The 13054-nt window shown below is 36.2% G+C and overlaps 1 protein-coding gene across 4 annotated transcripts in view; it reads right to left on the bottom strand.

The window, feature by feature from the left end:
* MLLT10 (MLLT10 histone lysine methyltransferase DOT1L cofactor) overlaps positions 1–13054 on the bottom strand; it is a 125587-nt gene that overhangs the window by 65341 nt on the left and 47192 nt on the right. For all 4 annotated transcript variants that reach the window (XM_040067580.2, XM_058419260.1, XM_040067507.2 and 1 more), the window contains one exon: positions 1278–1373. In XM_040067580.2, coding sequence (XP_039923514.1) covers positions 1278–1373 — 96 coding nt within the window. The remainder of the gene's footprint in view (positions 1–1277; positions 1374–13054) is intronic.

Raw genomic sequence — 13054 nt, 5'->3', positions numbered from 1 at the left:
CCAATCATGTGGACCAGTCAATACTCCTCAGAGTGTTCTACAACTTGATTTCAATAGAAACTGTCACATTCACTGACTGCAAACTCTAATTGCTCTTAAATCAAAACAGCAAAGTGGTAAGCTGACTAACTTCTATTTTTTTTTTATCTATTAAGAGTTACTGAGAGTTTCAGAAAAACACTAAGTTTCACTTGACACAACAGCATCAAAGAGAATACAGTAGAACAAAGAACAAGACTCAAGAGAAGTGTGAGCGACAAATAACTGGATGTCAGCAGGTACAAATTCTCAAGTTAATAAATAATCTTGCTATTGAGAAGAAATATGCAAAGCATACTAAAAATCTTTCTTAGAGATTGCTCTTGAAATTGACACGGCTAGTTGAGAGAATACTTCCAGAGACCAGAGAAAGTTGGCATTTGAATCGTTTCACTGCATCCTGATGAGATCTTCGTGTACCATATGCAAACACACATTTGTTGAATGTAACACCTCAACAACCAAACCACACAGTTATACACAAGCCTCAACACCTTTGCTAAAACACGATGATCTGTGTACTAAGCACAACTCAATTCAAACCATGATTCCCTGACTCTGATGTCAAACCTCCCCACATGAGCAGGACACGTTTACTCCAACTTTGAAATCAGAAAACCCATTTCTCAATAGTACTGCCCGCTCTGTAACACCAACGTTAGTCTCATTTTATTGGTGGATAGCAAAAGTGATTCTTGCTGACTACAATGAGACTGTCATTATTTAACCCTGTATGTTGCTGCTGGAATTAGGTATTTTCTAACACATCAACAGGAAGGAAAGGTCAGGGAACCTAATGTAACAGCCTGATAATAAGGCAAATTATATGAAATATGAGCTGTAATTTCATAACTACCAGTTTAAAATGCTTACAGGTTCAGTGTTGGCTCAGTGAACACAACTGAATTTTGAAGGAAAGTCTTTCTAAAACTTCTAAAACTTCTCGAATTATTAAATATACCTCAATTAAGTAAAAGTTACTGGAGTATCACTGGTATCTAACTCACAATTTAGGTACAAAAATCTAAGCCCTTCTCCATATGGTAAACCGCCAATTTAGGATAGGAGGTAAACCTCCTATTTTAGGATTTTACATTACAGGAAAAAATACCCAGGATGCTTGATAATTACAGAAATGATGCCATTATAAAGCTCCTGTATATATAGTGGAATGATTACATCATGAATTTTTGACATGAGTAAGTGAAGTGGAAAAGGAGAAAAACATATTGACTTACTTTTTCTGTAGTTACAGTAAGAGATGGAACCAAAGATGGTGATGACTCCGACTGCTTCTTGTACTTTTGCTTGTGTTTATCTTTCTCTTTATATTTCTAAAAGTTGTAAAACACAATAAAAACTAAGTTCAGCTTCACTTTTAACATAAGCCGTTCTATATTGCATCAAGTGTTACCAGAATGGAAGAGAGATGGCAATAATGTCCTGTGCTATTTGGAAAACACATTAATCTTTTGAATGTTTTATAATATAATTTTATAAAAGCAAATCAAGTATTTATATTTTCAAAGTGCATAAACTGAAATTCTACAATTATAACCAGCATTTATGAATGCACTGTTGTTAGTAAAACCCATCTTTACAATAACCACTTAATCACCAAAAGAAACTGGACTAAAAACAGAGACATGGCTTCTGTTTCAAAGATTGTCATTGATTCATTTTTCACCAAAGATTTCTACCCTTCTGCATCTCTGCACCTGCACAATACTTTTTTTGGGGGATACTAATGTAAATTAATGCAATGTTTTAGCTTTGGCTCCCCTATTGACATCTCCGTGTATAGAAATGTGAAATCTGATTTAGATTTCATTTCCAAAAATGGGATATACATTTTAGAGACTAAGTATTTTCCATGGTAAACTGAATAAAATATCAAAAGCTATACAAGTCAAATGTGCTTCCTAAAAGAGCTGAGAATGTAATAAGTTTTTTTCTTTTTTTAATTTTTATTTTTTAAACATGAATGAAGCACTGGCAGTGTGAACAAAATTGTGCCAACACAGAGAAAATAACTTCTTACCCCAGAGCCTTTACAGTATAACAGAAGTCTTTCATACTGGCAGAAATAAGTTTTTGGAGGATTACAATTTGGAGAATAAGACACAAATTTTATTTGTCTAAGTAGTTTAGACAAATTCTTTACAAAAATAGCCAGTCTGACAAAATTAACAATTAAACTTAGAACACAGAAGTTCAATATTTCTTCCAGTCTAATCATAAACAAGTAATTTTTTCCTTAGCAATGTAATATGGTTTACTTAGATAGTGTCAGAAGATACAAAGAAACTGCAGCTGTGAGAGGAAGTTACTTACAAGCTACTGGCACTCAAGTATTTAAGTTCTTTAATTATGTATTTGTGGACTTTTTGTGAACAAACACAAAACTCTGCAGAACAGCACAATGTACGGCTACTTGTTCAGACCGCTTCTACAGAGAGCCAGTAAAAAATGTGTATACATATCGATTGACACAAGGGGTTTAAAAATCCCGTTGTGCAGCTTGAAAAGATGTGTAACTCTGAACAGCCATAAGAAAACTCAGTAACTGTTCTGAATCTTAAAAACTATCCATGATGATCTTTCTCTAACTATCCAAATGATTGTCCAGACTTTCAAAAGAACATCATTTCCTTAACAGCAACTGCACAACCACTCTCACCAAGCACCAGGATGAGATGCAATGCCTGCATACTCTATTCAGGTAGGACCAAGCATCACCTTTTTATTTCTGCCACAACGGAAGAAATAGCAGAAACTTGTTTCACGGAATCAGCCTGAGAGAGTAAGAGAGTGGGTTCTCAAATTCTCTAATAAAGTAGAATCGGTTAGTTGACAACCTAGATGCAAAGCTGAAAGCAAAACACTTTTATCTGTACCTTTACAAACTGTAAGTACCAGGTGAATGATTCAGAGATCACCTTGTCTCTAGCCAACCCAAATCCATTTAACTAAACTAATTTTGCCAGAAATTAAATACAGTTTAACTAAGAAAGTTTATAAATCAAGTAAAAAAGCTATCCTCACTAAAATATTATGTAAAACTATACTTGCTAGATACAATGTATAAAGTTCTTTTAATTCTTGTATACTTCTTAAAACTCAAAGAGAGGTACACCTTAAAATGTTGATGTGGATTTCTAGGTTTGGAGTTTTTACACACTCAAGTGAACTTGGGGTTTTTTTCCCACTCTGCCACGTGGATAGAAATATGGAGTTTTTCCCTTCATAATGAAGTGAACAGGTGCCATAATTACAATGACATACACCATAAGGTAATACAGGCTTGTTGAAGGAGCTTTAGATCAGGGAGGTTGTGTTTGTTGGGGAGATTGTTTGTTTGTCTCTTTTTAGACCTGGAAAACACATTAGAAAGAAAAAAAACTACAGTGGAGAGGAAGGATTCAAATGCACTGCACAGTCTTTCCAATAACGTCTTAAATATAATAGTCCCCAAAGTACTACACATACTAACAGAAAAGCTGGCAGGAATCAAGGAAAAACAGAAGCATCGACACCAAGACTGCCGTGCATCCATCGATTGTGTTGATACAAAAGACTATCACCAGCGCTAAGCTACCAAACTTACGACATCAGCAGCAGATATGTTCAGAAAAACCTGAGTAACAATTCCACTGAACCCCAGACAAGCTTCAAGAAGGAAGCTATGGCTAACCACTGCCCGAGTTTCTTTGGCTTTCATCATTCTACTCTGAAATTCAAATCATCCTTTTTTTTTTTTTAATTTCTAATTTTGGAGCCAAGGGGCAATGACTTTAATACGCTTTAAGATGAAACTTCACAACAATATCAGTAAACAATAAGAAAACTTTTAAATGAGCATGTTTTACAATCTTTTCTGTCAACTTGCTAGTGTTCTTTTACTTCTAGTGTTAATTCCATCTAAAAGGCAAAAACCATAAAATTCTCATCAAAGGAACACTTAGGAGGACTTCTGATTACATTCTGTAACATACTGACATCAAAAGTAGTCCCTGCACATAAGGAAGTGTCAGGAAGGATAAGACACAAGAACAGCAGGAAGGAAGGGGGGATAAACAACTCAGTGTCTGGAAAGAATATGCTTGATTTTTGTAAAGTGAAGCATCAGCAACCACATCAAATTCCTCTCCCAGATTCAAACCATCAAGACAAAGTTGTTCAGGGCAGCTTACCAAGGTTACAGCTTTCCACTCAAAGCCACTGCAGAGGTAACCCATCCAAAGGCATTCTGCATACAAGTATCTCGTTCATAAGACATCTGCTGTCCTTAATTCTGCATTTCATTCTTCTTTTAGGTTATACCTCAACTTTTTTTTTTTTTTTTTTTTAGTAATCTTTTTTCTTCCCAAGGAAAGTTGAGAAGCATTACTTCTGAATGTGAACTGACTTCAAATGCATACATCAAAGAACTGGAGAACATAGCAGGAAAACCTCTGAAAGAAATGCTTAGCTTTTACACTGATAAGAATAAAAATTTCAACAACAAGCTGCTGAGACTTCTGAAGAGACGTAGCTCCCACCAAATGACTTCTTTCAGCTGCACCCTCTTATACCAAAAATATGCATAAAAAATATAAGAAGAGTTCTGAAATATCCATTTTGGGATTCAGAAAAGGATTAACAGAGGGACATGAATTCCCATAACATTTAACAAATATGACAGCTTTCCATCAAGTCTGTCTCAAAGGCCACACAAATTGGCCATCTTCCCTACTGCCAGAAAAACAGCAAACTGTTAGCTCCTCATGGACAACTCTGCATGCTTCAGTTTTATAAGATCTCTATTCAGTCACAGCTCTAAAAAAACTCCAAAAAACGTAGCAACAGCTCACCAAGATAAACATTCATCCATAAAATCACATGGGAACCCCCCCATTCTAGAGAAGGTAATAATATCAAATATCTGATCTTTTACAAGCTTTACTGTAAGGAAAATAAAAGACAGAAATTACTCTAAACAAGGACTGAAAATAGTATCAGCAGCGAGTGAAAGCTAAGGAAGCATTAACAGCAGGCAAAACACACATATCCCATTTATATACTTAGGAATGAGTTCACATGTTCCACACTCCTGTGCAGAGCTAATAAATGCAAACTGTACATTCTGTAAAATCAAGATTTAGCGGAAGACACAACTCCAAGGAAGAATATATTAAAAAAATAAAGGGCCAACAACAAAATTGACAAAGGAAACTTTTAATCTTGGTTCACAAGTAAGATAGTTGAGCAGACCAGGTTCAGGCAGCTCCTGAAACCTTTCTTACTGTAAGAAAAATAAGGTGTGATTGCCATGCAGCCATTAGGTAAGCACCTGTAACAATATTCATCCTGAACAACTTGAAGAGCTCGGATTTATGGTGCAGCTAAATACAGTACTAAATGCCTCGAGTTCATACATCATGATTAATCAGAAAGCTTTATTTGTCACCAGGGATATCATTTCTGGCTTTTGTTTCATACCTAAAAAACGATGTAATCCCATCTTAACTCCAACAGCTACATGTTGCTAGATAACAAAACAAACATGGTGCAAGATTTCTAGAATTCTACAGCACCTTCTGTACACTGCTTTCTTGCAGAGCAGGGGGTAGGAGAATGAAGGGGAAGGAAAAACATTCTGATTGCTTCTATTTCTCCCACAAAGATTCAATTCTCAAAATTATTACATAACATGACTTCACAAATATAGTTTGGTTCCAATTCTTCATTTTTTTTAGCTCATGTACTTGTTTTATCACTCTAAAGATCAGCACTTGCTCATTCATTTTCTTTAACTTACTTTCAGAGAAATTTTTGTCAGAAGAGTGAAAAAGACCAACATCTCGTCAAAATATGAAATTAAGGATACATGTATAACTATATTTTACTTCTGATCTGTTACCAGCAGAAGAGATACTATAAAAACGTATATTTTTAAACTTTGGACTTCCATGTTTGGAAAAAAAGAACAATACCAGTGAACAATAGTTCACTTCTAGTGAACTAGAATTTCTTCTAGTCCAGAAGAAATTAATCAGTTCAGGTTTTCTTTTAAATGGCATTAATAATTTGTAACATTTCCACATGGAAGTATCATTTAACTTGTTGAAGGTATTTACACCTATCTGCAATTCATTTTTGTCTAAGGAATGCATAGCCCTCTTTAAAGGGGTTTCTACAGGAGTTTATTTGATTAAAATACATTCCAAAGTTCAGCATTTAACAGTTCACTGTTACAAATGAAGAAAAAGGTTTTCTGACCCCACTTTCACCTTTCTCAGATTGCTTAGCTTTTCAGACTTTCCGTCTGCCCACTCAAACTGCTGAAAAGCAGCAACAAGCAGTTTTCTGGTTTTTAGTGAGCTACATTATTTCTGTGGAGGAACATGAAGGATGGACAGTAACAGGCACAAGAGACAGATGCAGGACAGAGAAACAAGAGCTCATAGGCTTGGGGAACCAGAGACTAACTTCTGTTCAGGAAGAATTAAAACACATGCACACTAACAGCAACCACCAGTGCTTAGTCCTTCAAGACCAAACTGCTTGGGTTGACCTTGAATTACTGCATTTTTATGCCTTCTCTATTACAAAAATCCTAATCCTCCACTACCTTCGGCTGTTCCAAGCTTTTAAACCTCAACAACATTTTAAAATCTACTTTCCTTATTGATTACTGTAAGCAAAATCATCTGAATGCCTAAATCCCTAATTTTTCAGCTGCTGTTTGACTCAAATAATCCCAACATATCAGAATGTTCTATTAGCACAGAGTACTCATATCAATTCTTTTGTCATTTATAGATTTTTTGCACTTCGTGCCACCAAACACTGTAAATCCTGAACTGTAACACCCTCAATGGAAAGCTGTGCATAGTTCTTGCTCGTCCCAAATAAGAGGCCAGATCTGCTTGCCCCCTATTTGGGACTAGTAGCTATTAGTAATATAACCATAATAATAACTGCAGAATGAAAGATGACTACAGTCCCCAAATTTCCAACTCAAATCCTAATTTATCTTATTTTTATAAGAACAGCCCTTGCTCAGGCATTCATGTAGCTAGCATTTTAAACAGTATAACCCACAGCAGAAAAACTCAGGGCAGCAGCAGCTGCTGCAGTCACAGTAATAGAAGGACACAGGCAAGAGATAGTTTAGAGGGAGAGGTGAGACTCTACTGCCAGCATTACTCATACACATACAGCTCTAAGCATAACACTTGTTCTTAAGAACCAGTTTTATGATTAAATTATTTAAACTCCCAAAAGCCTCACTTAAATACAGAAATAATGGTCATCATTTTAACTGTCAATGGTAAAAAGACTCAAAAATCAATGATAAAAATGCCATCCAAAGTTTCTATGAGGTGCAAGACTACCAACTCTTATCCAGAGTGAGCTATTCCTTTGCTATTTAACACTAAAATACATTGCTTCCGTTATTTGCAGTTTGATGTTAATTGTTAGTAATGGATATGCAGTGCCAAACACTTTGTAACTTCAAAAATGGTGCAAGATTAACTAAATCAATGTAACTATGTATTGTCAGCACTCACCTTCATTCATTCCTATAAAAATTACAAGTTTAAATGATGCATTATGTTTCGTACTGTGAAAGGCTCTACTGTCTGCAAGGTAACTTAAAGATACCTGTCAAATATATATCACGAAATAGGCGAGCAGAATGGTATACGGAAGGAATCCATTCAGTTTTCTGTCTCGGTCAGTTTAACATAATAGATCATCTTTAAACTGCATATGGTCTACCAGAACCCAATACATGGCAGGGATGAAATATACAACTTCATAAGAAAGTATCCAGATTACCCTCTAGAAACTGTTACAAAGTCAAAGTACTAGTAATCTTGTATTAATCCAGGATCCAAATTCAAGAAAAAGATATTTCAAAGCACCTTTTACTTCTGCATCTCTCACAGTAATAGCTGTAAGAATTGAAATCATGCTGGTTGCAAATGGGATAGAGTTAATTTACTTCACCTAGTTGGTGGGGCTGTGTTTTGGATCAGGGCTGAAAACAGGGTTGCTAACACAGGAATGTTTTCATTTTTGCTGAGCCCTTACACAGGGCCAAGGCCTTTTCTGCTTCTCTCCCCGCCAGTGTGTGGGCTGGAGGTGCAGCAGAACCTGGAAGGGACACAGCCAGGACAGCCGACCCTAAATGACCGAAGATATCCCATGCCACATGGCATCATGCTCACTATATAAAAGTCAGGGAAGAAGAAGAAAGGGGTGGTGTTCAGAGTGATAACATTTGTCTTCTCAAGTAACAGTGACATGTGATGGAGTCCTGCATTCCTGGATTTGCCAGAACACCTGCCTGCCCATGGGAAGTGGTGAATGAATTCCTTGTTTTGCTTTGCTTGCATGCACAATTTCTGCTTTACCTATCAACCTGCCTTTATGTCAACCTACAAGTTTTTTTCACTTTTACTTTTCTGACTCTCTCCCCCATCCCATAAGGGAGGAGAATGAGCAAGTGGCTGTGTGAGGGCGAGCTGCTCACTAGGGGTTCTGAGTTTCTTTCACAGTAAGTCAAAGACTAAAATGTGTACTTTGAGATGGAAAAAGAAAGATGCAACCTAGGCAGCCTTACAAAATTCTACATCTTGCAGAGTAGCTTTTAGGTATACCTGAGGTGGTATGTTTGTCATTTTGATTTTATAATAATTAACTAATCCCAGCTGACAAGCTTAATACTATTGAGGTGTTTGCTGTGCTCCTGCACACTAAAAGCACTACTCTTTTTTCAGTAATATATATGATGTGCTACCCTAAGTTTAAAAAAATATGAGGTAGTCAAATCAGTAATTCCATGATAATCTTGAGAACTGAGACAAAAGTACCTACTTTTTCTCTTACTAAAAGAAAATACAAATTAAAATGAACTTATATTCTTATGTATTTTTTTCTTGACCTCCACAAGAGATCATTGTGCTGGTGCCAGCTCCAGTAAATTTCATGCAGCTGATTATCGACAGTTGCATACACAGAAAACAGCACAAGTTAACAGAGAACTTTAGCGAGCCACAAGTCAAAGACTGTCTCCTTTCCTCTTAATCCAGCAGATAAAAATATTACTAAATATGCTCAGATAGAGTTGCTTTCTAATGAAATTCTCTCTACACAGCCACATGCTGTCAGAATTCCCAAACAGTTAGACTTTCAACAGAATATGACATAACGAGATGTATTAAAAAAGAAAAGTCTACAATCCTACAGAAGTTAGTACAGAAATAGAAATGCTATTCATTGGCAACAGTAAAGACTGAAGGATGAAGACATACCCCTTTCTGAACTCATGGAACCCACACAGAAATTCAGTTTTAGGAAACAGGAACTGGGTTCTGCATCTTAGATAGATATTAGTGTATCTATACACTGCGACATGTGGTTAGTACTTACTGACCAGCTTTTAGAGGTGTTTTAGAGGCATGCTTCTTTCCCTCTGACTGAATAGAATTTAGAGTAAATTAACACAGATTTATATCACCGTTAGCATCTATACCACACAATTCTTATCCAAATAATATTTATATAGTATTATTTCAATTATTAAAATTGAAGTAATTTCCAAGTGGTTACAAACCACTTTTCTTCTAATTATCTGTAGCATTCTTACAATTTTGCTTCAGACATCAAGAGCAGTTGAAAGGATTAAACAGTCAAATATATTAAACTGATTAACAAAACTTACAAATTTAATAAAAATGCAATGGGATACCGCATTACTGAGATGAGTTTGGAACTTTTTTCCCTAAAAAGTTACATAAAACCCCCAAGACTCAAGCAGCATCACTTAGTTTATGAAATGAGGCAATTCATAGAGGAATGACAAATTAGAATCATCTAAAACACTCTATACAGCACTATAAAGTGACTCCTTGGGACAAACACAGATTGTTGTGGTCATTGTTGCTTTCTAAAAGAAAAAAGAAACCACTGCTTATGCAGCTGAATGGATAACTCAAAGCCCTGCAATCTGGTCCTGTTTTTACCACAGAATCTTATGTGATGCACAGCAGGTCAATTTTACCTTTTCACAGTCAGTTGTTCAGACAGTGAGGAAATGCCCTGGGAACACCTGATCTGAGTGTTTACAACTTGTCTTGTAACAGCTTACACAGTACATTAAATTCATTAAAAAGCATCAAGCACCTTTCTCCCAAATAAAATTCATTGCCTGACACACGAGCACAGGCTCCTTCACAACATATTGGCGAAGTCTAGGCAGCTCCAAATGCCGCTCCAAACCGACATACAGCCTATGGAAGCTTTCAGTGCACAAAGACATAGTTAAAATCTTCCCTTCCCGTGAGCCTAACAACCAAACTCCCAACTACAGTGGAACACGTGGAGTGACACACTGCCACAGCCTCTTCTTAGGTGTTCAAGTGTCTACCCACAAAATCAGAAAAGCTGTAATGTTTCTTTAAGAATAAGACAAGCAGCAAAAAGATGCCCACAATGCATTAGTAGCTCAGTGTTTCGGACACTTATCCTGACACCTGCATTTTAGGCTCTCTTCTGAAGCTCTCCAACTTCTGTGAAAGTGACAAGAGGCTCCTTGTCACTATTTTGCTCTTTTTGCCTCTTAAATCACAACTTCTTAGACATCTACAGTCCTCAGTCATGAGTCCACGTTTGTTTAATTTACATTATATGAGCCACTAGAGCAGTTTTAAATTTTCCCTTCCTGCTCAGCTCAGACCAAAGCCCTTCTAGTAGAAAAGGCACCTCTGTAATTCAGTTGCTATATAGTCGTTAGTTACTACACAGTATATTCACATTTTTCAGAAGTTATAAACATATAAAGCTAGTAACCTTGCCTAAGTTTCATGTTAGTGGCAAAAAAAGACTTCTATTATACAAAGGTCAATTCCAGATATGTTTAGTTCCTTCTTTAGTCCTTCCAAATATAAGACTGCCAGTAACACTAAAGCAAGGCGTTCTTCCACAGCCTCATGGTGGCCTAAGTTTTCCCAAGAAAGCCTGACTAAACACCTGGGCCCTGAAGAAAAGGGATATTATAATGGAATGTCAGGTGACATAATACCAATCCTCCTTGTAAGGGACACAGCCTCATCACTGATCATTTCTAAACAGCATCTCTGCCACAGAAACTAACAATGCTTAGGCAGCAGGAATGAGAATATAATGAAGCTATTTATTCAGTAGCTTCAACATCATCATGAAAATTAAATCATACCAAAGGTTTAGTTAGATTTGTTCAGGGGTTTTTTTATTATTATATCTTTATATATTTGTTACTGATTTTGTTGGCAGAGTGCCCAGAAAAGACTAAACACATACTATGGAAGAAAAACACAGGCTTTCAGCTGAGTCTGTTTGTAAAAATGACAGTTACCTATATTAGCATTTTCATACCAACCTCTTCTTAACTGCTGTGTAATATTTCACATGCACAAATACAGCTTTTGAGGTCTTAGCAAGAAAAGTGGTTCCAAACCACAACTCATACAGCTACTGCTTGGCAAAACAGAAAGCTTTAATGATGCCTACAGATCAGATTACCCAAATTTCCAAAGAACAAAGATGGAACTACAGCAGCCTTGAGGGGGATATGGGTGCCACACTCAAACACTACTGCATCCGTGAAGGAAGATATAAATATTTACAGTGATACGACAAAAATCTAGATTCTCGAGGGATTTACAAAAGAGGAAATAAGGAAAGTCACCCTAAAAAAAAACCTGCCCTACCCCTCCAAGATACTTAATACAGTCTATCAAATATACAGCATAAGCTGTAAAAATAGCTGACACCCTTGACTGAACACACTCAGTTTGAAAGTCCGTCCAAGTGTACCCTGTAGATTTCACAGGTATGACCTGGCAAGCATAGTATCTTTAGTGAAATTCATTTAAGAAAAACAAAAAATAAAATCCAAAATAAAACAAAAAACCCACAAACCCACAAACTTACAAGTTTTGTCCCTGTGAGTAAAAATCTATGCATGAACTTTGATTAAAACATGACCTGAAACATGACAGTAGTAAAAAACCATGAAAAAATATGGCAAATATTAGTAAGGGTTTACTGTGCAGCTAATTCTATAGTCTGTAAATCAAAATTGGGGGTTTTTTTCCTACCAACGTGTTACTAAGAAAAGAAAAAAAACCCCATACTTTTATTATTTTGGCCCTAAATTTAGATTTAGAGGTACAACAGTATCACAGTGCACTCTTTTCTTCATTACCAGATAAAGAGGGAATGATTCACCTACACCACTAAACAAGTCTAAAGATTAGACTTATTAGAAGATTATCCAAGAACAACTAGCAATCAATATCCATCCAAAACGGAAGGGATCTTAAAATCCTAATCAAATATTAAGGAGACTAAGAGTCTGAAGACTGACATTTGCTATTCAATTTCCCACTTCTATAAATATAGCTCCTTTGTATAATACACATTTAGTCAAAAGATTCTTTGATTCCAATTTTTATATAATGATTTTTAATAATGTAAAACTAAGTTTACCCACATCCACACAAAATCTTATTAAGCTGTTCGTACAGGATGTGTGCTAGTGAGCACTTTGCATGTATTCTTAGAGGCCTAAAAAAGCGCCAAAGCGTATTTGCATTATTGTGTCTGTTATCACCCTCTGTTGAATTTAGATGACAAATATCCTATAGACAACCGTTAATGCAGCAGTAACAAAAAACTAAAATTTTAATCATCATGGATTTGAAATTATTTTTTAATAATATGCGAAGTCAAATCATTAATAGAAAATACCAACATTAGAAATCAGCAGTTATGTTCTTTGTGCCCTCACAGCAAGATCTCCCAGGTGAGTAACAAGGCATTTTGCCAGCACAGTGGGCACGACCACCAGTACCAGTAAAATGTGTCAAGAGAGGTGTCAGTACTTCCATGAGAGAAAGATGCAACAGGTTGAAACATAAGGAATTAGATGCACATGTTCAGCCACACAGTTGCTAAAATGTCTACTGCTGGTTTTCTTCCC

The sequence above is a fragment of the Hirundo rustica genome, chromosome 1 (genome assembly GCF_015227805.2).
Source record: "Hirundo rustica isolate bHirRus1 chromosome 1, bHirRus1.pri.v3, whole genome shotgun sequence".
Lineage (NCBI taxonomy): Eukaryota > Metazoa > Chordata > Aves > Passeriformes > Hirundinidae > Hirundo > Hirundo rustica.
This window is presented reverse-complemented; position numbering and strand designations above follow the sequence as displayed.